This window comes from Pygoscelis adeliae, unplaced genomic scaffold (assembly GCF_000699105.1).
Source record: "Pygoscelis adeliae isolate BGI_AS28 unplaced genomic scaffold, ASM69910v1 Scaffold316, whole genome shotgun sequence".
Classification (NCBI taxonomy): domain Eukaryota; kingdom Metazoa; phylum Chordata; class Aves; order Sphenisciformes; family Spheniscidae; genus Pygoscelis; species Pygoscelis adeliae.
This window is the reverse complement of record NW_008824905.1, coordinates 955362-981103: the sequence shown is the minus strand read 5'-3', so window position 1 is coordinate 981103 and position 25742 is coordinate 955362. Positions and strand designations below refer to the sequence as shown.

The following is a 25742-nucleotide window of genomic DNA, read 5'->3' as shown; positions in this document are numbered from 1 at the left end:
TTGAAATGCTAACCATGCAAGAAAAATTAGGTCAAGTGAGTAAATACAACATTTCAGCTCCTCCATGGCACCTAGGCATATACGTACTGGGATACATTTCCCTGTAAAATGAAGTTTAAAATTTGTCAGTTCGTCAGATCTAAGGCTATTGCAGAAGGATGAGCCATTTTTCGCATCTTCTGAGGCACAAGTGTCATTTGTCCACCTCGTAACAAGATCCACTTCTCTTTATCAGAGAGCGTTTGAGAGAAAAGAGGCAGCAATGGTTTCTCCAGCTTCACACAAGCACAAGTAGATTCAGTGGGACGGTCAGTATTAGACTTTATTGTGCTTCAAATGCAACTTACTTAAAATAAACATCCAAGCTTTTTTTCCCCTCAGTGAAGAATCATACGAATGCAGCCCAGACTGCTGCCAGAGACACGATCGTGTGCCACAAGGCACAGCGGACCCTTCCACAGAAAAGGGCCGTTATTTAAAACCACAAACAAGGAATCCAGCTGTTTCCATTCAAGTGACAGTCCCAAGATTCCTCAGGAGGCAGCTCTCTCAGGACTTCCTAAAGTACGAGAAGCACTCGTGCACAAGGAAAACATGGTAAGAACCACAGCTCTTTCCTGCACAGATAGTCTAGGTAGTACCTTCATACTGTACGCACTGCAAAGGAGATGGGCACAGAGCTTCGTAGGCTTTGCACCCACAGGCGTCTGTGCTGAAGCAACAAGATGATTCTGGGCCTAACAAGAACCTTTGTGCAATTCAGTGTGAAGGCTGCGCTGGTATTTTTTTCCGGTGAGAAAGACGACCCATTTTCTTGGCTCCCAATTCTGCCCAGATTATTAAGTGGTTACAGGAGCTCTTTTAAGAAATCCTTTTCTTCACAGCGTTGTCAGAATCCCAGCATTACGTGTTGCTTCTGGACCATCATTAATACCGATGAAAACAACAACAACAACAGAGAAACAACAGTTTGCACAAGAACCAGGAATTCCAGCCTGTAACTCCGTTATCGCAGTTCTCCGCAAAGCAGCTCAGTTCAGAAGTCTTCATTCAATTGCACATTACATTTCACTGCAACTGTCATCTTTTTAATATGACAACTTGCACAAAGCATTAGCAAGGTATTCTGTTCTATGAGTTAGCTCCCTTTTTAAAGGGGAAGTGATTAATCATCACAGCAATACCCATCCCTACATGCACTATGACATTAAGCTACTAAACAGATGAAATCAAACAGTAATGTTAGCCTGACAAATTATGACATCTTGATCCTCTAACAAAGGCTGTGTATATTTAATTACTCGTCTATTACTATCATTAACACAACAGCTTTAAAAACATTTGACAGATTTAAAAATATTTTTAATTTCTGTATAAAGCATCAGCTCAACAGTACAAACCAGGCTTTTGCAAAGTGGAAAGAAACGATTTATGTTTTGAATGCTGCTCAGCACCACATAACATGGCAGAAAGACAAACTTACATAACACTGTACATGAGTTATGAAGTACGGGACAGCAACCGGGTTCAGTTAACAGAAGGTATAACAATTTATCAAACCTGTACCTTCAGTTCTCCTCCCTCTAGATGACAACATGATTCACAGTAAACTCAAAAACCGAGCAAAAAAAATTACTTAGCAGTAAACAGCAGTTCTCTCCTAAGAGATAACCTACATCTAAAGAGAATTAAGCCTTGATCCTTAGGATGCATCTGAGGAAATTCCAGGAAGTATTATACAGTTAAAGACAATTTTGTAGGTATAAGCCTTAATTGTACAATAAATCTCCCAATTTCTCATTAATACACCTAAGTTTCAGGAAGTACCAGTAGACAAAATTAAGTATAAACATTTCTGCTTTGACTACAGTAAAGGCATTAATAAGTCCATACGATCTTCGGCACAACATCCTTAATATCAAAAAACAAACTTAAAAGGTCTTTGAAGTCTTTGCTGTATGTATCTGTGTGTACACACAAACACACATACACTGAGATTAAAACTAGCAATGCTCCCCCTCCCCTGCACCTCTAACAGAAATCAAGCCAAAAGGCCTAAGAAAAGCTGTAACTGCATCTCATGTTATATATAAACAAGCCTGCCATCTAGCGTACTACTGCTCAAGCAAATAATGTTCTTATTTTTATTTTCATGTTTTCTGTATTCAAGTGACTAAAAAACCCTAATGCTTATAATGGTTATTAGTATGCAAGCAAAACGATGCTGTTATGTTTCCTTTTCTGATACAGCATATGAAGTTTATTATCACATCCAGCTCTTCTGTGCGTTGAATTATCTTTACTAAGAGATGAGCAAAAACATGCCTAAGTAGATTTAGTCTTTAAAAACTTCAGACTGTTTTCACACATCTAGTACAAAAACTGGATAATGGAATTATAGTAGTAGTAAACTGTTCTTTCTGCTGGACATTTAGAGACAGCAGTTAGCGGCATTTAGCTCCAAGTTATACTAGCCTTTACTAAATCTAACTGTTGGCATGCAACTCAGCATTTTCACCGCAAGCGTTGTCAAGCACTGGAACAGGCTGCCCAGGGAAGCGGTGGACTCACCGTCCCTAGAGGTATTTAAAAGACTTGTACACGTGGCACTTAGGGACACGGTTTAGTGATGGACTCGGTAGTAACAGGTTAACCATTGGACTCTGTGATCTTAAGGGTCTTTTCCAAGCTACACGATTCTATTATTTTCTATTTCCCCAGCTTACTATAACCAGCCTACTGAGCTACGCCAGGCAAGCCTATTTCTTGTATAGCATTTTCCAGCTTTTAAGTAAAGCCACTTGAAATACGTCCTTGGTTAGTATCTTCTTCTGTACTTACATTTGTTCAAAACACGTGGCTTAACCAAATCACTCTCATAAAACTTACCACAAGTACAGTCAGCAGTCCAACAGCCAGTTAAAGATTCTAGAAATGGGTAATGTTATGCTGACCTTTTGGTTCAAGCTAACCTTCTCCGCATTCAAGAGTGTGTTATTTCAAAAGACTTCTAAGGCTTCATTTGGAAGCAGCATGCCTAAAGATATTCAATTCCACTGCTAATTAAATTCCAATTCTAAACTTGGATTCAGAAAGGATACTTTTTTTTCAGCTGGTACGTTATCAGGAATAAGTCATTTTACTGTAAAATGTGTGCAGGCTACATCCACATCTCAAAAATAGGAGTCTTATTTGATCAACACAGGATACAAGTGAAAACAACCAACTAGAGTTTCACAAAAAAAAAAAACCAGTCACTTTCCTTAAGGATTAACAGGTAATGCGCGCATCTTGTTCAGCTACATTTAAGGACACAGAAACCCAAGAAGAAAAAGACTCAGCTGAAGGCATAGTTGTTTTTTTTTCAATTACTTGAAATTCAACTTTACTGCATTTTTATTAGCAAGGAACTTGCTAATAGTCAGCCCAGTATATACATTCTGGTTTTTGACATTCTCACACCTTACAAGTCTCACTAATAAATCTGATCTTGACAAAACCAGTTTTAAGAAGAGCATCTAATGAGCATGTGTTAAGCAATTAAGAAAAGGAAGTAATTCCAAGTAAAAACCATCAAGATAACTGACTTCAAGAGAAAAGGTTTATTCAACTATTGCCATATCAGAACAATAAAGCAGCCCTTACATGTAGCCACTCATCAAAAAGGACATTACAAAACATTAACATAATGTAATAGATCAATTTCTTTCAGGCATTTTCAAAGGACATATCAGACCCACAGAATCTTCTGCTCTGGTGTGCAAGAAAAAAGCTGCAAGGGAAGAAAGCAAGCAGCCAAACTTTTCTTCCTTTCTGACAACATACCTCTGCTGTTCAGAGCTTCTTGACAATCAAGGTGACACAAGCAGTATTTAAGAGCTAAGTTATTACCATTTCTGTAGTATTTGAGCCAGTAACTACCGATATTAGACAGCGAGTTCCTATTGCACACATTTTCAGAAAGGGAAAGGAAAGAAAGAAGACAGGCCCAACTCTGCCCTCAAATGCTCAGAAAGAATTTTCTGTACACAGACCGCGTGGCCCTTCCACAAGACAGGTGTTGGAACTGCTGATCAAGTACAGAGCCCTTATTTACTGTGAAGCAAAATAAGCCTTCAAGCGTCCCTTACTTGATCTTAGCAGGTCAAATTCTCTGTCCAGCAGCTCCTCCTCTGTCAACTTGGAAAAATTGTCCTCTCCAAATGGGTTCCAGCCTGACATATCAGGTGGGTTATTGATGCTCTGCTTTGGGTAACTGGCAATTGCTTCAGCATCAGGAATACCTGACCTGTAAAGTCAGTTCATGGAAACAAATCAAGAGAAACATTACCGGGCTGTTTAGCAGGATGAAAATCTACGACATGCTTCATTATGCCGAAATACTACATACAAGTAACACACATGCATTAACAGCTTATCCCAAAAGCATCTGAAAGCTAATTTAAGGGAAAACAGATCACTTGAAATACGTGGTTTGTTCGCATCATTTCTGTATGCGATCCTTGGACTTTTCTTTTTCAATTCATTAATTGTAGCCAAAGCACAGAATCCTTCATCAAGGTGACACGCAAGGGCAAAAGCTGTATTTCACCTGTGGTCAATTCTATATCGCCGTAGGAGACTGCCTTGTTTTTCTCCAAAAAAAAAAAGCCTACTAAATACGTTTGAAGTTTTCATAGGTTCTCCTTATTTACAAATTATTTTTTCTTGGCAGACACGTTAAGTGTCTTCGAATCCTACATCCATCCAACTGATACAATTAACTTAACTAGTTGACATCACAGCTTCTGCTTGTATTAGTGTTATCTACACAGATAAGGAAACCTTCGACCAAATGCGTTTTTCCTTTCGTGCACCTTATGGCAAATTACGCCTACCACTTCTCTGTCTGAAGCAGACTAGAAAAGCAGCTATCAGCAAGTTACTGCATGCTAACAGCTTCTCTCTCTCTATGCCTAGCCAGGCTCTGCAGGCCACTCCTGCAGCCCAGCTCCACATGGAACCATCTCTTCAAGACAAGAGAAAGGGGAAGGGGGCTCTTTCCTGTCAGCTCGGGTGCTGCCATCCCACAAGACTACTGGCTCTTTCTACTGAGAGAAGGACAACATGCCATACAACGCGATGCACTTAGTATGTCAAGGGAAAAGAAACTCATCACCCCCCCTTCCTTGAATACAAGAAGTCATATTTTTTGTTTACAAGATCAACCTTATGCATCGCAAACCACTGCTAACCTGCAGTCATTGACTTTAAGCTCAACAGCAGGATCAAAATCTTCAGCCAAACACACAGGGGAGAAACTGGAACTATACATATTTACTTCCAGACTGGAATGATTCCTTTCAGAAATTATTTGTGACAAGAGTACTCTGGCAATAGACCTGACCGAAGTACAGCTGGTAAGTCTCAGACACGGACACAGAAGTGCAGGACAATGCTCTCTGCTAGGGATTAGACTACCTAATTGGCAAGATGAAGCCAAACTGGTCACCGTGATAGATGATATTCTATCAATCCAGCCTACAGCAGGAAATTGTTTTGCCTTTTACTCTTTCAACACACTGTAACCTTGAAGTGACTAAGAATGACAGCAGCACCTGAAACATTTACGTCACACTATTAACTGAAAGCCTGTGTCAAGACTGCCTTCTCCGAAGACTGCAGCATTCCCCCAAGTGCAAAGGACTTCGCTTTCAATATAGTATAGTAGGAACCTATATAAATATACAACCTAGTTCATAGCATCAGTGAAAGCTGACAAATCTGTGCTTTTTTTATTTTTAAATCAGAAAATGAAGGGTGTTTTATTCCACACACTGTTTTTCATAAGAATTCACGGGAAAGTCATTATTTATTTATTATACTTTACTAAGCAAGGTAAGTCTGCAGGCCCCTGCAAAGGGACCATATCTGTGATGAGCTGTACTCCATCGTGTAACATACTTAAGTCAGACCACTGATCAATAGACACAACTGTTAGAAGCCCCAGCAAATAAATGCCAACTATAAAGCCCCTCTTAAAAGAGTGTTCGAGGTGACTTTCAGACGCCCTTAACCTCATTCAGCATAGGCTACTGACCATCCTAAGCAAAGTGGTCAGCAGTCAGTTTCTGGCATAAGTCCACGAACAAGCGAAAGTGGAAGACAGGTTCTTTAAGAAGTTGTACCAGGCTCATCTGTTAACAAGTGTCCCACCCTCCTCCCAAAATATCCTTGACCACTAAACAGCAGCCATCCAACTGCTTTAAGTAATACCTTACTATTGAAGCAAGTAATTCCTGAGGAAAGGATTCAGCAGCGCTCATCGCAATTAGGAATGTAAGCAATAAGTAACCCCTACGTACATCTGTGTCAGAATACTTGCCTGCTTGCAGGGTAGAGAGAATCTGCCACTGTTCCAGCATGCACTGGAAGTGACCCAGAGTAGGAAATTAGGGCTGGTGAGAAGTCTTGTGGAGAAATGATACATTCAGGGGACTGCGCCTGTTGCGACTGCTGTTGCTGCTGAGCAAGCATCTGCTGCTGTAGGAGAGCCTGCTGATACTGCTGCACCTAAGTAAGATAATGATCACGTTAGTAAAATTCACATACGTCAGTGTGAATCTCTTCCGTTAAGTAACAACACCAGCCTTGCAGCCAAATGCACTAACCACCACCACGCTCCAGAAAAGACTTGGTAGCTTCAGCAGAAGCAAGAAGGCAGACCTGTCCATTACACAGGTGAAAAGAAACTGCCCTAACAGGTCAGTGATAGCGTGTTTCTCTTCCGACATTTTAACACTTAGCTTTTTGTAATTATTGCAGCCTAAGTATATGCTACTGCAGCACTAAGAAGTTACTTTTCATCATACCCTATTCTTAAATATTAATAATCAAAAGACAATTTCTCCTGACTTTTGAAAAACAGATTACGTCAGTTAGCTTTCTTGTTTTTGAAGTAGAAATTTAATGCCACTGTGTCTTCTATCGCTTTGTAGCATAACATACGTTCGTTGCTGTGGTCACTACTGGAAACCTTAAGCACCAATTATGTTTCAAATTAGTATATACTTACTTAATGAAGTTTAGGATATATCCCATCCAATTAATACAGCAGTGCAACTCCAGGTAAGCTTTTGCAACCAAGTTCGCGGTTTTTTTTTTTTCCCCCAACTGAACATCATTTTAGATGCTGAACTTCACGCTATTTACCACATCCACAGCTCATTACAACTGCTCACAAACTTCTCTTACTGCATCTTCACAACAGACTTAGAAACACAGCATGTATTTTAAGATTGTACCATCTACATTCCATTCTTGACATACCATAGCAGGATACTGAGATTGAGAAGGTTGCTGCTGGTACACAGACTGCATCAACAGCTGCTGTTGGACCATCTGCTGGTGCATTGCTTGTTGATACTATAGTTGAAAAGAAGAAAATAGCTTTAGGAAGTCATGATCCCCCCTTTAGGAATATCCAGATATTTTTAAGAAGCATCAATTAAAATATCACTTCTGTGACTGAATAATGTTTTTCAGTTAAGACACCACATAACCAAGAATCAGCTTGCAATTCAGTCAGTGCATTTTAATGACTGTGTTTGGTAGCTTTTCTTTCCCCCCCCTCCCCCCCCCCAATTAGTACTAGCCTGTTTAACAGAAAATTAGACTGTATCTTCAGCACTGCCTTTCCTAAGGCACGCCAATCAACACCCCGACTTTTGCTATTTTCTCCAGTGCTGAGCCCCTTTGGAAAATAATTCAGCTGTGCTTTAAAGAATCGTATGTCTCAACGTGGGGAAAAAGAGGAATAGCAGTAGGTGTCTCGGACAGGATCTGAAAGTTCTTGTCTGACCTAGCCACTCTTCTGTTACGTTTACAGTTATTTATGCTACGCGACTTAAGCAATTATACTTGACAGTATGGAAGCCGGACAGCGTTAGAATATGCGGTATCCATGAAAAATCTGGGTGGACACGACGACTACAAAAAGGAAGCTCTCCACTGATCAAGAAAAACTTAAGAAAGCAAAACCTGCAAAAATCCTACTCAGATGGTGTATATACATCCATCTACTGCAAGCATAGCATGGTCACCTAGATAACTCATAACATTTATCTCAAGCATGTTTACACATACACAAAACCTTTATTTGGGCCACACGGTGATGATTCAAAGCAAGCTGGGATTCAGGATCAAACTGCAAAAACAGGACAAGCAACTCGCTAGGATAAGCATTACAGAGCCTATGAAGAGACAAATCAAAAGTAAAAAGAAGGGGCAGGAGCCATGATCCCTTTCTCTCTCCTAGCAGGAAAAAGCCAGGCCACAACAGCAGAAATGTTTAACTAGCACGTGATTCAAAGTGTTATTAACAAGCATAAAGTGTCTCTTAGAAATTTGTCTAACAGATTTGACTCGTACCTGCTGAATGTAAGCATCCTGAATCGTAGGTTGCTGCTGGTGGCGATGTAAACGGTGTAGCTGCTGTAGTCTCCAGTCCCCCTGCTGCAGCTGTTGGAGAACTCTGTTCTGCTGCGGGGGGTGCTGGTTGGTCCCTTGGGACTGTAAGATTTCTTGTCCATTCCCTGGTCGCGTGGTTCCTGTGGTAATTCAGACAACGCTGTTGACATAACCATCTCTAAAGTTTAGCTAGAAAGCTCCCTGGCAATTATTCTCTTTATTTAACACTTCAGGGTGAAACAGTTTATAAACTTCCCTTCCCAGTTTGACAACTAGTACAGCTGGTAGAAAGTAAACTTCACTTCTCCAAAAATACTTCTAGGCCTGACAATGCAGGATTTCTACTTCGGAGATGCAGGAAGCTTCGTTTCATCTTACAACAGAGGAAGCTGGCTTCAAGACTTCTGCTCTACTAACATAGAAGTTGTAACTTCTAGTAGCTCAAACCCTAACCCTCAAAGCACGCAGGTTTGTATGCATACAACACGTACAATTTTTAGGGGAACTATTGGCTCACTTGTCAAATTCCCTTAAACAGAACACCTGATTAATTTTGCCATTCAATTGTTTTTACAGCCTTTTAAGTAAACAGTTACTAACATAAACCAATCTCTCTTGCATGCTGTATTTATTTTCTGAAGTGCCCAGACATGATCTGTTTCATTGTCGTAACAGGAAAAGCTTTCCAAGTTGGATGTTATTTGGATCCTGTCTAGCCAAAGTTGTTCACACCTGGGACACAAACATTCTCAGTGGCCTTTTGATTGGAGGCTTACCCAATATGACCACTAAAGCTACTCTTCCTGTACTGTAATAGACACGTAACATCACAAAGTGCAACTAGGAAAGTAGTCAAGATATAAATGAAAACTATTTAAATGAATACTTATCAGACCCATAACTCTCTTTGAATGAGATAAAGGAAAACTCAAAGGATTTATTGAAAACCCATTTCACACGATTGAGCCTCCCTCAATTACTCCTCCGTTGCCCCCCATTGGTCAATCATTGGCCAAGTGAAGTTTTTAGATGATTCCAGCCTACAAATAATACCAACGTATTGTTGCTATCTCATGACTTACCGAGGCACAGGGAAAATATTTTTGCTACTACAATGAAAGCAGCTTGTTACAGAAGAGCTCAGTACTTTTCGTGAATTATTTGAAAGTCAAAACCGAGCATGAACTTCTCTCACAGTCTGCAGTGGGGAAGTTAGTTCAAAATCAGTGCTAAGCACAAAGAAAAAAAAACCTTCACTTCTCAACAATTTGCATTTAGTTTTTGCGGCACCTGGTCAAACTTATTACTTGCACATTTAGAGTCTTTCAGGAAAGATGAAAATTTGGGTTTTGGCATATAAAAAAGCAGATGAATTTGAGTTTTAAATGTTATCCCTACTAGAGCAAGAATGAAGAGAAATATGAAATTGATTCTTCATTTATTTTGGTCCATCCTTAGACTTTAAGTTACCTTTTTGCCCACGATTACCAAATTCACCAGGAACTTGCACTTTAACTGGAGTTGCTGAGCTCTGGATCGTCAGCACACTAGAAGCAGCAGTGCTTGAATTGGCCTTTGGTCTTTGTCGCGGTGCAATTGATGTTTCTGTTGGTCCAACAGTATCTGTTATTCTGAAATGGCAAGTTTTCCCACAGAAGAGACTTGATAAAAAAGACTGTTTCTTCTTCAAATTAGACACGGTGTATCTCTTAATAGCTCAATTATGTCTTAACCATGTGGTGCTCTACTTCTGAATTGGATTTTAATACCCTAAAATTTGCTTCCTAAAATTCCACTCACCATCCATTGCAGCCATAGGACATATGACTGCTGCAGAACACCATTAAGAAGGAGCTATGCAGCAGCCTTATTCCCAAAGAGACCGTGACACAAGATGAAATTTCTCTGCGTAAGCTGTCCTCAGTTGACAGTAACGAGTGAAAGTTACTACTGACTGCAGCACCTGAGTCAGCAATCCTATGAGACTAGAGACATGATTACTGTTCATACATACAGGAAATAAGATTAAGAAAAATCTTATCTGTTAAGTCAACTCATTTCTACTTTCTGTTAGAGGTTTAGCCTCTAGCAGTTATCACACCCATAAACTGCTCAAAATATTTGCGTGTTCCGTGAAGTACTTCAGAGCCGTATAATAGTCTGCCAGGGTAATAAAGATGTTCAAAACCAAAGTACTTTTGAACTTTAATCCCATTACTGGGTTGTAGTATACGCATTTTTTTTTTTCAAACTGTCCAATTGCTTAAAAACACTAAGTCACCATCTGAGCTCCAGTACCTAACACCTCACGTTAGCTCCTACCATGTTATATTAAGACACCATCTGCCTTAACCTGCTGTAACTGAGGGCCATCAGGAAAACACTCTTTAGGAAGAACTATGAATCTTTGTATTGTTGCCTAGCAGACTTAGTTGGAGTTGAAAACATTATTCCATAGATACTCTATGCCTGCCCTCCACTGCATGTTACCAACTGACAGCAGAGCCAGCAAAACCAACCACGGTCAGACCGTATTACCTTAAAATGGCACAGACACATCTACACAGCTCAAACAGGGCCTAGATGAGCCCATTCATTTGCTTCTCATTCACAACAGGCTAATGAAGTCAGAGTTGAAATACAGCCGATAATTATAGCTGAATATGAAAGTACCTAAGTCACACATGTTGGTAGATTCCATACACAACCAACTCGCATTAACAAGGAATACAAGTGTAAACGATTCTTCCAGCTTTAGCATTAAGCATACACCATATACCATGGCAGAAGTAAAAAGCATGAATAAGAATTCCCGAGGTTTTGTTTTTATTAACAAGTACAAAAAAAGGAATGTTTTGGTATAAAAATAGGAATTTTTGAAATATCAAAATCCACTTACCTTCAGTCAGATTTGATTTGCACATTTAAATAAAACTCTTAAGTACAGTTAACCTGTACCATATTATCCTCACCTGCCACTAAAATCTTTTATTTGAAAATTCACTCACGGCACTAGGAGAAAATGAAGCACATCAGAAAGACTGCTAGCACTTACTTATTCCACCGCGTAACAGCCTCTCAGTTTCTCTCCATGGATTCTCAATACAATGAAAAAAAGCAATGGAGTGGAATCCAAAGAGAGACTTGAAGCTCTTAGAATTGCAGTTTATCTATTCTAATGACCCCTGCTACTAAGATAATTTTTCATTTATTAACAAGCATATGAAAACAGGTTTCAGACAAGTATGTAGCTTAACAATATTAGCACAGAAAAAGTAAAGCCACATCCACTGCTCACCTTGCTTTTATTTGGCTTTTTCTAGCAGCTGCCTCGCTAGCTGTCATGGGTTCAGGCAGAGTTGAAGGGACAGGAGAATTCTTGGGAAAAATAAATTTGAATAAATTAAGAAAACAAAATCCTGAAAGAAAAAAATCATTACATATTCAAGAGGAATACTCGGGTTCAAGTTTTTCATGTTACAAGGCTTCATGCAGAACTCACACAGCTGTAGATGAGAAGTGTTTTAGTTTAACAGTATCTCTACTTTCTCTTACCCATTGCAACAGTAAAACAAAAACATTACTGGTCTGACTGTTTTGTCAACTACTTTACTTAATTTACGCACTACTAACTATCAACAAAATGAAATATTTTCTCCAAGTGTTTTCTTGTAACTGCACAGAACAGAGACTTATTTTAGCCTCAAGTTTAAGAACTAAAACAAAGCCTAACCTTCAGATGAAACAACAGTCATTTTTTAGCCCACTCAGCTCTTCCACCGCAACACAAATTCCAGAAAACCATGCAGCATCTAAGCTTCTACGGTCCTTTAACTTATCCCCATCTCAATCAAATTCCTGAATGAATTACATTTGACCTAAACCACATTTAACCAAAGAAAATGGCAATTTTGGGGGAGGAAGGAGGAAGATGATCTCTAATTACGCATGCACTACCTCCTTACATAAATAACACAAATCTAAATCTGGTCACAAATAGTACAGACAGTTAATTATCAAATACCACTTCTGAAGACTACCATCAGTACTGGAATTAGTCAAGAGTCTAGGAAAGACACAGACAGACCAACTTCCAACTTTCCCTTGAAAAAATAAGCTGCTGTCGAAGGCAGTATACTGCACTCAGCCAGCCTCTCTTCTAACCTATAATGGTCATTGTTATATTGTCACAAAACTTCGAGTGGGAGGGTCAGGGGTATCCACGTGCACATTTTTGTGCCGATTCTCTTTTACGGCAGCCGTGGGTGCTAGAGGGGCAAGCACTACCAGAAGACATCAACGGCAACAGAAACCGGGGCATAGACTGCTGCTCGTACTGCTGTTTTAACGCTCCAGTGGAAAAAAGACACACACCAAACAGCTTCACTTTGTAAGAATACTCCAGGCACTTTTACTTTTCTATGTCTGTCACAAGGCAAAGGCCCAAGTAAGCAGGCAATTCCTATCAGCAGGGGGGAAAAAAAAAAAATCCAAGAAACAGACATATTCTCAAGTCACCTGTGTGAGGCCATACTACTTCTCCAATGAGTAACATAGTAAATTCCCAAATTACGTTATGTCAAGATACGCTCAAATTTCAGGGTAAAGTATTGGAGGGAAAGGACAGTTATTGCACCTCCTATTCACACGCTGCAACAGCATAATGCAAATCCATTCAAACCACTTGAAATTTAGCCTTTACCTATAAACGCTAAGTACTTCAAGGTTTTCTGATTTTTTTAACCTGACTTCCCAAAAAGCAACAACTCACATTTACTGAGCACCTTCTTCTACAAGGATCAATGATAAAAGAATTCAAAGGGATCTCAGTAAGTTCACTCGTCCGCCTCTGAAGGCAGAGTTTACCATAACTGACATTTGTTCCAAAATGAATTTTGAGATGGATTTTTCCTGATGCCTACCTTGACAATCACTTCACAATAGTGAACATTATTGATGTGCCCTCAAATTCCATTGCACAGTAGTTAAATCTGTGAATGATATGACCTTTGAGAGAAAGTTCAGACTTCAAAAGTTCAAGCTCATGAAAAATAAGGGTAGGAATGCAGGCTAACCAAGGCACTATTCTGTTTGCCTTCCAATTCACTGTAGTCCTTCCAATGGATTAACATAATTGCTAAGGATGATTACGAAAAAGGCTTTATCCAGAACAAACATACGTGCTCTTGACACTACAGTTATAACATTAAACCTTCTATTGTCAACAAGTTTAAATTCTATAGTATATTTCTTATTAATTGTATTAGACCCAAGAGATTAGTAACGGTTGAAAACATAAAAAAAGATGGCAGCAAACTTTTCAGCAGGGCCTGTTGCGACAGGACAAGGGGGAATGGCTTTAAACTAAAGGGGGGTAGATTTAGACTCGATTTAAGGAATAAATTTTTTACGCTGACGGTGGTGAAGCACTGGCCCAGGTTGCCCAGAGAGGTGGTGGGTGCCCCATCCCCTGGAAACATTCAAGGACAGGGTGGACGGGGCTCTGAGCAACCTGATCTAGGTGAAGATGTCCCTGCCCGCGGCAGGGGGGTTGGACTAGATGACCTTTAGAGGTCCCTTCCAACCCAAACTATTCTGTGATTCTGTCAGTCAGGTATTGGTCCGATATCAATATAATTCATGAAGCTATGCCCTCAAAATGAAAAAATATTTAGTTTAGAGAGCTAATATTGCATGTATGCAATAGCAGCTTGAAGTGTACTCCGCTGTACGTTTTAAATTTAGGAACAAGGTTTATGAAGAAACTCAAATAATCTTTCTCAGCTGATTTGATAGACTTTTGTCAATGCTACCTACAAAACACACTAAAAATACAGAAAAAATTAAATACCACTTACATTAATATTAGACACTGGACAATCCTTTTTGGCAAGTTTAAAGGCAAAGTAAGATACTTGAAAGATATCAGGTCTCTGTTCTTGATCTGGTTCAAGCATATATCCTGCAAAAAATTGGTAAGACCAAATTATCACGGTTGGATATCAAAAAGCCTGTTGACACAGCACGCTACCAGCAAGAAGAAATGCAGCAGCTCCGCCCAATGAACTTATCCCAGAAAGAGTAATTTTTATTGTTATGTTGGGTTTTGGGATTTTTTAAAAATACTTTTTGTCAAGCCAAATATTTTCTAGGGTCAAATACAATTGGAGAAGATGTATGCTGTTTGATATTTTGACACTCAGTTGTGGAAAGGGTAGCTAAACTGAAGTAGTAATTGATAACTTCACAGAGAAGCCACATAAAACCAACTCATTGTACTAGAATTTTCTAGGATTAATACAAAAGTCAATGTAGCTAACAGAAGATTCACAGATATACCTAACTGCATCAGCCTAAGGTTCTACTTTAGTCTTGCAGGTTTAGTTGGCTATGCACACTTTTGTATATTAAAAAAAATACATAAATAGTTCCATGGATAAAAGGACTGTTTCCTGACAAGACACAGAATTTCTGACGTCCCTCTCAAACATTAGCTTCCCAAATTAGAAGGTTTGGTGTTTTGTAAGCAAATAGGAGTTACTTTATATTGTTTACAATACGATACAGAGTACATGGTCACAAAACCTTGCCTAAATGACCACAGAACCCAAATAAACACTGAAAGGTCTTTTCTAAACAAGCTAAGCCTCTAAAAACGTTTTCAGCTACAACGAAATGAACCACCTAAGAAAATTTAAGTTCCCAGTTTTGATGAGAAAATTGAGCTACATTTCCAAAAGCGTTCAGTCGTACAGCCAACCTTAAACAAGATTTTGTAAGAAGTCTTGAAGTAGGGTGTTTTTTTAATTAATATAATTTCAGACAGATCTTACAATTTTACTCAAAGCCATTATTTCACGGCCAATATAGTTCACCGCAAGTTCTATTTTTAATGGGTTTTACAAAATAAAGCATATTTAAACTTGCAGTGACAGCACCATTGAGTGGAAACAGAACACTTATCATTAAGTGACTCCTGTCACTTGATTCTGACATATTAGATTTATGAGGCGGAGAATGTTAAGCTCGGTGCTTCGCGCCCCCCGCCTTGTACAAGAGCTGAGGTGAAGCCAGAAGTCCCTGAAATACCTTTTATGACCAACTGCAGCTTTTTTTGGCTTCCATTCAAATGTAAAGAAGGGAAGTTTACATTATGAGATTCTTCCCCACCCACATATATTCCATGCCAGTAATGCTCATCTTGGCACAGCAGTTCATTGAATCTTAATAAATCAGCATTCATACTTACAAGGAGACAGGATTAAAACCTGTACTCTTCTAAAAGTAGCACTTTGACACAGAGTAAAGTATTTAATAACCCTAAAATTAATCTCATTTTGTCAGCTATTAAATATTTGCAGAAGGTAAATGCTTACCGTGGTAACTGCTATTTCTCAATTACAAACGTGTGCTCAAAAAAGTGGTTTGGATTTGGTATTTCCTACTATATAAAAGGAATAACTATGTGGTCAACACATTCATAACTCAAAAGTAAGTTATAAGAGCTCCTGTTCAAACCTCCTGAATTTTTTCACTCTTTCAAGTTAACCTGCTCAAAGTTGAAAACAAAGACAACTGGAAACTCTCATTATTACTGTAAATATTAGATCCTGTATCTCTGTACCTGCATAACAGATTAATCACTAGCCTCAGAACTTGTTGTCGTCCGAAGTTTTCCTTGATACTCTTTGTGCTTTCAAACTTCTGCCAGAGTTTGTGTCTGGCACTTTGGGTTACACAAACTTTATCAGATTTTTGTTCTGTTATAAACCATGAAATGACTATAAAATTCTTGCCGGTGCAATTAATCTTAGTACATTTATATTTCTACATTAAACTTGCACTTCAAATTCTTCTAAGCGCAACTGTCCAACTTGGATAGAAAATACTATTAATGGTCTGACATTCCGCAGAAAACACACACTTAAGAGGAAAAAAGAACTACGAATAAATTAAGAGCTACTCTTTTCATTCCCCTTATCCCTTTGTGGTTTATGGCCACCTAAGGAAAAAAAAAATTTATCCATGCCTCCCAAAGAAACCAGAAAGTTCTTTCAAGTTCAACAAAGCTCTTCTGAGTTGAGAGGTACAATTTCATCTGGCAGGTCTTTGCACTGTTTTATTCTGTTTCAATTCCGAAGTTATCAACTCATCCGTTACGTGCCCAGAATACAGTAGCTGATTTTAATATCAGCTGTCCAGGAGAAAGACTTGTTTGTACTTCAACTCCCACTGTTCACTCAAGAACCCAGCCAGTCTGCACCACCCATCAAAGTCTCTCGCCTACGTTAGCGGCATCTTCTCTGTTTTAATTGATTTACGAGGCAAAAGAATCCAGATACTTACTTATCAAACAGTGTATATTATGAGAGTATCGGGAATTGTCCGGAATGGTAAAGCTTCCATCACAAATAGCAACTTGACTTTCTCCGAAGGGAAGCGAAAAGAAACAAAGTTTATACAGCAAGCAGCCAAGTGCCTGTAAAAAACAAATACAGGCACTGTAAAGGGATGAGAGTAAGCCTTTTGCACCATAAAGCAGCGCCAACGAGAAAAAAATTACATCCTAGCTACAGCTGATGCTTACACTGTTATGTAGAAGCTGCATTATGAAACACACTGTTGATGTGACAAGGTGATACATAAAGCAGCTCTGAAAAGGCTCTCTTTCCCACTGACTCCTATGTTAGACAACGAACTGCCGAAATTAGAGCATACCGCAAGAGCTCATTCACATGGCCATATCACCCAGAGATACTACTAGCGTTTCCGCTGAATTTAGCACATCACCTAGTAAAAACACCTTTCCTTATCATGCTGCCAACAGGTTTCCACGAGGAATCACTGGTGACTATCAAGCAGCAACCTGAGCCAACGAAAAGGAAAAAAACTCTAAATCCTGTCCCCCTTAACTCAAAATGATCACAGATGGCATTCATATTATTTACAGAAGACAAAAATACCAAAGATACCTCTTACTATACTCTGCATTATACAGCTGCATGATCTATTTCCCTTTCAAAGAATTTGTTTTTCAGTTAGTCAATGCTGCTTTTAACTTCCCTCCCACACCTCTTAATTAGTTCCGTATTTCGTAGTACCCGATTTTTTGCTTACCCAGATATCTGCCTTTGTAGTAATTGGTTTTCCTCCATAAAGATTGATCATTTCGGGAGCTCTGTATGATAGTGTTGTATACCTAGCAGTATATAATTTAAAGAGGACGTAGATGAAAAGTGTGCCTCAGAACTAAAAGCGTGTTTTCCTGCATCTGCCAGGCACACACCGTTCACACCCAAGTTTCAGATATGTGCCTGGATTTGTCCTATGCAATGCAGGACATGAACTGCATTTCCAGCATCACAGAGAATATTTGGACTAGTAACATAAAATTATCATACACAAGAACAAATATTACATCAGCTAAAATTTGATTTTGATGTTATTTCCCCACCACGTGTACTTTTGCAAGAGTCACTTTGCTTAAATAGTGCAATAACCAGTCATTTGAAATGCGTCATGTAAGAGTCCTACGAGAGTATTCCCTATCACGGATTGAAACATACGGAATGCAGACTTCAAAAAACTAACATCTCAAAATAATTACCAAACTGGTAGTCAAAGTATTTTTCAGAGCTGGAAAAAAGCACTGTATCCCTTTGTAACTTGAGAACAAGTAGCCTGTATTTATTCCTCTGCAGTAGTTAGCCTGAAGGAGCAAAACCAAACTAATACATGTTTTCAGGAGTGCACCTGTAGTAAAAGTTAAAATATTTTTCTGATCACTCTCAGGAGAATGAACATGGACCTTACTCTATAAACCTATGTAAATCCATTCCAATGCTTATTTACATCAGTTCTTTCTTCTCTCATACCGTTAGCTGTATTAAAAAAGCACAAATTTCAAATATCAAACTCCTAAAATGGCCAGTAGCCAGACATATATTTTTCAACAACTTAATTTCAAAACAGCATGCTTTTTTCCAAGTTTTATTCTTAAGAGTCTGTTTTCCAAAAACAAACTGTGAATAAATGGAAGAAATCTGTTACCAAATAATTCCACTGTTTGACTATATATCAGCATTAGTTCAAATTCAACAATTCATTTCAATTCATATTAAGAAGATAGGTGCACACTGCACAATAATACATGCAGTTACCTAGCAGCACACTCATCGCTTATGATAGGCCACTTAAAAGTGAACTTACTTTTTAATTTCTTCTTCAACCACATTAACACCATCTTTTTGAGGATTAAGGTATTTGTTAGTGGCACTGCCGAAATCACAGAGAACATAGTTCCCTCTATCGTTTAACAATATATTCTCCACCTCGAAAGGAAATAACACACAGAAACATTAGATGAAAATAACAGCATTAATTTCCAATTTAACTGTTACTACGCGTTCTAACATACAAACAGGGAAGTTATCAGAAAAATCAACTGATAGACCTGGCATTAGCAATAAATGGTATCTTATGCTTTAGTCCCTCTGTTTACAGCTCCACCAACAGCAAGTGGTTCTGTACCTGTAAGTCAGCCTCAGTGAAATACCTCCTATATTCTCAATTGTTTTCAGGTAGATCATTGAATTTAACCTAGATGTTCCTTTTCATTAAGTTCATACCTTTAGGTCCCGGTGAACTATAGGTGTTTTGCACTGATGCAACCGGGCAACAGCTTCACAGGTATCACAAAATATTCTCATTACTTCCGACTCAGTAAAGCCTGTCTGCAGACGCTGATTCATCTGATTCACAACTTGCCCAGCTAAAGAAACGACACGGTTTGGTTTTGGTTTTTTTACTAATTACTATCATGTACAGAAGTAAAGACTTATTGATATGCAAAAAGTCCACAGAACAGATGCAAGAAAGGTTTCCACAGTCACTGAATTTAAATAAAACAAACCGGGTTTTCCAAATGTGCGCTCTTGTATTATCCCAGACAGAAAAATTTCTGTCTCAAAATGAAAATAAAAAAGTCCCTATGACTGAAACCCGTTTGGGATAAACTGTCGCAAACACAAAAAAGCATCTATCACACAAAGATGTTACCTCAAAAGTGTCTCTTGCATTTAGATCCACAGCCAAAACCCTGTCAGCCAACCGAGTTCAATTTAATTCACATTCTAGACACTCTCTCTTTGTCTTTCTGGGAGACAAATTAAAAAAAAAAGCCCTGAATCCATTCTTCTATAAAGATGTCACTTAACTTCTTCATAGGTTTCCTTCTAAGATCGGGAATCAGTATTTCCCTGTTTCTTGAAGTAATTTTGCCAGATCATACTAGGCTCTTCCTACCACAAGGCTCACTTAACACCAACAGATGAAGCAAGACTCAATATCTGCAAGGCCTTGGTGAGCGTTCCATCAAAACAAGGCTGCTTTGAAAAAGAAGAGCCTAACGCTGTCAAGTCATCTGACAGTTGACATCCACATGGCTATTTACCATTATAATTAAGGAAGAAGTGCTACCAATAGGGAGTCAGAAGTGAGCTCCCACAGGGGTACAGAAATTCACCCATACAAGCAGGGTAGAGGGCCGAAAATGTGGCCATTAGTTTTGAAGTTATCTCCTTATTCCCTTACCCAAAATGTACATCAAGACTGTCTTTGGCTTCTTATGGTAGAGATTGCACAAGCTGTAACGTTTGCTGCTTCTACCGCAAATAACAGCGATGTAAATCTCAACTGAAAGTATTCTTCGAGCATTACGGACCATGGGGTGGGTTTTCTATCTAATCTAGAAATATTTGCTTTGTACTTGTAGCAGTTGTTCTAATATCATCAGCTATTTGGGTTAAGCACCATCTCGTATTATGACATCAGTGCCTAGTTACCCTAAATTTTAGATAAACTTCAGAAGTTAAACTCAATGGCAAGTTTATTCCAATGTATATGTGAGATGGGGAAAAAATAATCTAGGAACTACCTGTTTTTACATATTGTTTGAAACAAAATTACATTATGAAGTGCGAGTATTATTCTTTTTGGCTAGCATTATCAACACTAACTATGCTATGCTCATTTAAAACAAGTCACTGTCAGATCAGAGTAAAACGTCTTTAATGTTTTCATCTAAAACAAAAGTAACAGGGAGAACAGCAGCGAAAAGCTTGCCCATCTCTCCTATCTAATAATGTTCTAGCTAAATGTTGATTAGCACAAACAGCAGAACAATTTCACTTCACACTTACACAAATAATATCCCTGTTTCTAATCATACTTAATAACAAAGCCACGTGAAACTGACTTTTACATTTTCTCAGGGCCTCAACAGCAACAACGCAAACAGAAAAGCTAAAAGAACTAATTGGATTCCAGCTGTGAGATATATCTGCTAACCTTTTATATTACGAGAACAATTCCAAGTAAAAATCCCAGGTGATCAATACAAACATTTTCCCTGCATTTACTCTGAAAATCTAAGAGTTGTCTCTTACCTCGACAGTACTCCATGAGAATGAGTACCTCCCAAACATTATCACTTACAGAGTTAACAGCGCAATCCAAATAGCTCACAATGTTCTTGTGCCCAGATAACTCTTTCTGGAAAAGAAAGTGTACATTACACTTCAGCACAGAAAAATTTAAACAAATAAAAGATAGTACAAATTTTCAGAAAATCTTTTATGACTTCAATTTAAGTTAGCCCCTGTCCCACAGGGACCCCCTCAAGAAAGTACGACAAAAACAGAACATAAGCTCATCGCTGCCAGCTATGTCAGAGTGACTACTACATATGAAACAGAATGCAATTACTACTGGAAAAGTACCTTCACGTGCTACTTGCTGGACAGCGCAGACACACCCAAACTGTAGCATTCTAAAACAACGTTGTTAAGTAGTAATAGCTAGAGCCCTACATATCTCCTACATATCTCTATGTAGGAGATATGGAAGAATCAAGCTACTCCTGCCCATCCTAAGCTGTGCTGGTTTTGGCTGGGATAGCGTTAATTTTCTTCCTAGTAGCTGGTATGGGGCTGTGTTTTGGACTGGTGCTGGAAACAGCATTGGTAACACAGGGATGTTTTCGTTACTGCTGAGCAGTGCTCACACAGAGTCGAGGCCTTCTCTGCCTCTCGCACCACCCCACCAGCGAGCGGGCTGGGGGGGCACAAGAAGCTGGGAGGGGACACGGCCGGGACAGCTGACCCCAGCTGGCCCGAGGCATCTCCCACACCATATGACGCCACGCTCAGCATATAAAGCTGGGGGAAGAAGAAGGAGGGGGGGACGTTCGGAGGGATGGCGTTTGCCTTCCCTGGTAACCGTTACGCGTGAGGGAGCCCCGCTTTCCTGGAGATGGCCGAACACCTGCCTGCCCATGGGAAGGAGCGAATGAATTCCTGGTTTTGCTTTGCTTGCATGCGCAGCTTTTGCTTTACCTGTTAAACTGTCTTAATCTCAACCCACGAGTCTTCTCACTTTTGCCCTTCCGATTCTCTCCCCCATCCCACCGGGGCAGGGGAGGAGTGAGCGAGCGGCTGTGTGGGGCTTAGTTGCCAGCTGGGGTTAAACCACAACATAAGCTAAATTGAAAAACAGCCTCTCAAAGTTACTTAAAAAGGTAGCTGGAAAAAAACCACAACTCTTGTAGTCTGAACTATTACAATGTTACTACACACAAGCAACTGAAAGTGTCCCCAAGGAGAAAAAAAACAAACAACTTCAAAGAGCCATTTTACATGTGGAATTAAGCAATGCTTATTTCACATCTGACTATACAGTGTTGCCATCTGTACTACAGGGTTGCTGCCTATAAGGTAACTTAAGGTTAACATAAAAGTACCTCATATCAGATAATTAAATAGGTGCTGCTACGATTAGAACAGGTGTAAGCTAGAAGCGTATGGAGATGGAGATAAATAGTATTCATAGTATCTGCTGGAAGGCAATATAACAGATTTTCTCTTGCCCAGTCAGCAACTAATTTTTCATAATTTTTTTTTCTCCTGTCAAAAATTCATAAACCCAAGTGTGCCTGACTAAACGTCCTAGTTTCTCCTCATTTGCTAGTGATCTGCTGAAAAACAATACAAACTCTGATGACAGGGGAGTTCGGCTACACTCATATCGTTTACCTCAACACTGGACTGCAACTTCAAGAACATGCTTACACCTACTCAAGATGGCAGTACTTGGGGAAGCCACCAGCAGCATCATTCACAGCTAACACAGCTGTGGCACACAGAGGCCTTGAGAATTTAAGTTACCATCGCAGAACTGGAAGAATTTACTTCCATTTGGTACTGACCAAATTGACTTCAGTATCAACTACATTTTTTATAATTGCTTTAGAAGTTAATCACACACCAACCCTAAACTCAACATTAGTTTCTGAAACTAATGGTGCAACGTCAGGACCGCAAGGTCAAAAGAAAAGGTGGTCTAGAAGCGATTTTCATTGAAGCGGCATTTGGTGTACATATGTTACCAATTAATACATTATGAAGTTACAAATAATGGGCTTCTTACCATAATTGTAATTTCTCTCTTGCATATGTTGAGATCCAGCACATTATTAACATACATGCGTTTCAGTGCACAACGTATCCCACCATGGGTACGTACCAGAAACACAGTTGAGAAGCCACCTGGAAAAAACAATTACAAGCAAATGAAGCTACTTGAGTTTTTGTTATTCCTCTAGCCAACATCACTATATGCTAAGGAATGAATGAGAAAATCTATATCAGTCACTGAGTGCGGAGTAACAAACACTTTAAAAGTTTAAGATCTGCTACCTCAATCCATTTCACATAGGTGAAGTATTCTTAACAAAAACATAAGGATCTTACTATTTTGTTACAACATTAAACAAAAATATTTGTAAAGCATTTTCACATTCAAAGAAATTTATAAAGCCTAGTGCGAACTCTATGTATTCAGGTATCAACCTTGAAGTACTATCACAGTCATCTAGAAACCTGAACAATCTGAAGGTATTCTCCAGATCTTCACAATTTCTAAATCCCCAATACTTGTTAAAGGTTAACGTTACTTCCCTAAAACTAGATTTTAAAACATAAAAATTGAAATACTAAGAAAGGAGAAAGTCTTGAGAGACACTGAAGAAGTCATGCAACTTTTCAGCATAGCCTAAAGACAGGTAGAACCTCCCTGCAATCACAGACAGTGCAAGCAATCAGCTCTGAAGTAGTGGCTTTATTTAAACCCATACTAAATACGCAGTTAAGAATTAAACCTTTTCCCACAACTAGTCCAATCAGGAGAATTCTTAGTCCAACAGCAGCATGAACTGCAAGCCATTTACTCAAGCTCGCCTCCCAGCTTCCCAGTATGAGGTTTTTCTTTTTCCTCTTCACTGGTAGAGAAAAATCATGCAGACAGGAATTATACTCAGAAGCAAAGTAAAACAGCCTACACAAAAACTACTTGCAAACGCTCAGGCAAACCAAAGCGAAAAACAACGCTCGCCCGTTTTACCTGTCTTCTGTTAGGCTTAACTACTGCTCAAGGCCTCAAGCAGGTAACGTTAGCATCACCTCAAGGTTCACACGCACAGCTTTCCCACATTTTTAGGAAATCTGCCTCATAGAAGAGCTCATGTCAATCCACGCTCTCCTTAATTGAATGCTGTCTGATGGTAAGCCAACTATTACCATGGGAACTTTCAATTAGTGCAAAAACTACGGTATACAATCAGGACAGAAATACATAAATGAAAATGATTAACTACTCTGACAATCAGGCAGCCAATGGAAATGCGCACGTTTAATGTTTCCTGATATAATCTGCAAACAGCGTTTATTAAGTATAATGCACCTCATTTGATACAAGTCTCATGGGCTTAAGCAAACATGCACGTAACTTAAAATTGAAGAAGTTTTATTAGGAAATTCTCTCGAGGATTAAATATCTATGATTTTTTAACTTAACTGCTGATTTAGCCAAATGAGATGCTATGCTGTCAAAAGATAATTACCGCCAATTTTAATACAACTGCTTAAGTTCTGCAAAATTATTATACTTAACCTAGTTTATATAGGGCCTTCCCAAAACATTAACAGGACACCTTCTCTGAAGTTACTCAAGTTGTAATACTGAACTCCATCTGGGCTGAAATGATCCTATAGGGCTACCCTAATACCAGCCTGGGGAATTATGTTAAAAGTGATGTGCAGACCTTTGTTACTGGAAGATTTTTTTGTACTATCCTCTCAATAAAAAGAGGCTTCTTTTTTAAGCACCAATACTTGACCAAAAATATAAAGCAATACTCAGGTAAAGCACAAAAGTCAAACGATCAGGAGACAAAAATCACTTATCTTTTTATCCAGTTTTATAGCCTTAAAATTATCTATGACTAGCAGGAGGACAAGAACAAAATGCTAGATTTCAAGTTTCCCTGACAATTGCTTTGATGTAACCAGAACAGTCATGACTGGGTAAAAACAATCAGTAGAAAGCACTGAAAAAACCTAAATACTCAGACAACTGCTCTTATTGCCATTAGGTGGCAATATTAACTAATACTTGAACCCTGAAAGAGCCGTAAAAGCAGACCTATTCCCCATTTTGCCAAGGAGTAAATATGTAACCTTGAATGGTCTTCCATTATTATGTATCACCACTATAAAAGTCCTTTCATCAAAGGGCCAAGTGGCATAACTCTGAAAAAAACTTCAATAAGTATATTAATATTTACAGGAAAATTAATAGCCACCAATGTCCTGGGAATCTTTATCCAGCAAAACCTTGAACCGTTAAGCTTTAAACCTTTTAAGTCATTTCTGATGTTAAACTTCTCACTGAATGCACTGAAGCAAGCAATAATCAGCGCTTTAAACTTTCATGAAAACTCTTATTAAACATTCCTATCCAGGGGGGGAAGGAGGTAGGTACATACATGGCCTTGTCCTGTACAGAAACACAACCAGAAGTAATGAGTAGTTGCTTTGCCCAGAGACTCAAGATTGTAGGCTGAACAGAACTACACTTCCAATGTTCATCAGCAGAGGAGCTGGCATTTCACCAACATTTTCAGAAACTGAAAACATTTTCCATTATCTCGTATCAGTGAAGACAGAAAATACACTCAGTTTTCCATAACACAACGCATCCAAAAACGCTTAAAACAAAACCGTCATAAGCGATGGCACATAAAAAGATAACAAGAAAGTTCCAGATGCCAAGCTACTATCTTTTCTACACGCTTCCGTTCTTTACCAGCCATCGTGACAATTCTGGTTCCCCTCTTAAATTCCTAATATAGTCAAGGCACAACTCCCCTATGGCATCCCATAAGTACCTCCCCATCTTCC

At 39.0% G+C, this 25742-nt stretch overlaps 1 protein-coding gene across 1 annotated transcript in view; it reads right to left on the bottom strand.

Annotated features, from left to right (window-relative positions):
• BMP2K (BMP2 inducible kinase) overlaps positions 1–23046 on the bottom strand; it is a 38916-nt gene extending 15870 nt beyond the window's left edge. The window contains exons 1-13 of the mRNA XM_009324889.1: positions 22933–23046; positions 20895–21000; positions 19077–19219; positions 18658–18779; positions 17566–17647; positions 16795–16927; positions 14307–14410; positions 11747–11826; positions 9919–10079; positions 8410–8588; positions 7309–7404; positions 6365–6552; positions 4131–4288 (exon numbers count right to left, since the gene is read on the bottom strand). Coding sequence (XP_009323164.1) covers positions 4131–4288; positions 6365–6552; positions 7309–7404; positions 8410–8588; positions 9919–10079; positions 11747–11826; positions 14307–14410; positions 16795–16927; positions 17566–17647; positions 18658–18779; positions 19077–19219; positions 20895–21000; positions 22933–22989 — 1609 coding nt within the window. The 5' untranslated portion in view covers positions 22990–23046. The remainder of the gene's footprint in view (positions 1–4130; positions 4289–6364; positions 6553–7308; positions 7405–8409; positions 8589–9918; positions 10080–11746; positions 11827–14306; positions 14411–16794; positions 16928–17565; positions 17648–18657; positions 18780–19076; positions 19220–20894; positions 21001–22932) is intronic.
• Positions 23047–25742: the final 2696 nt, after the last annotated feature.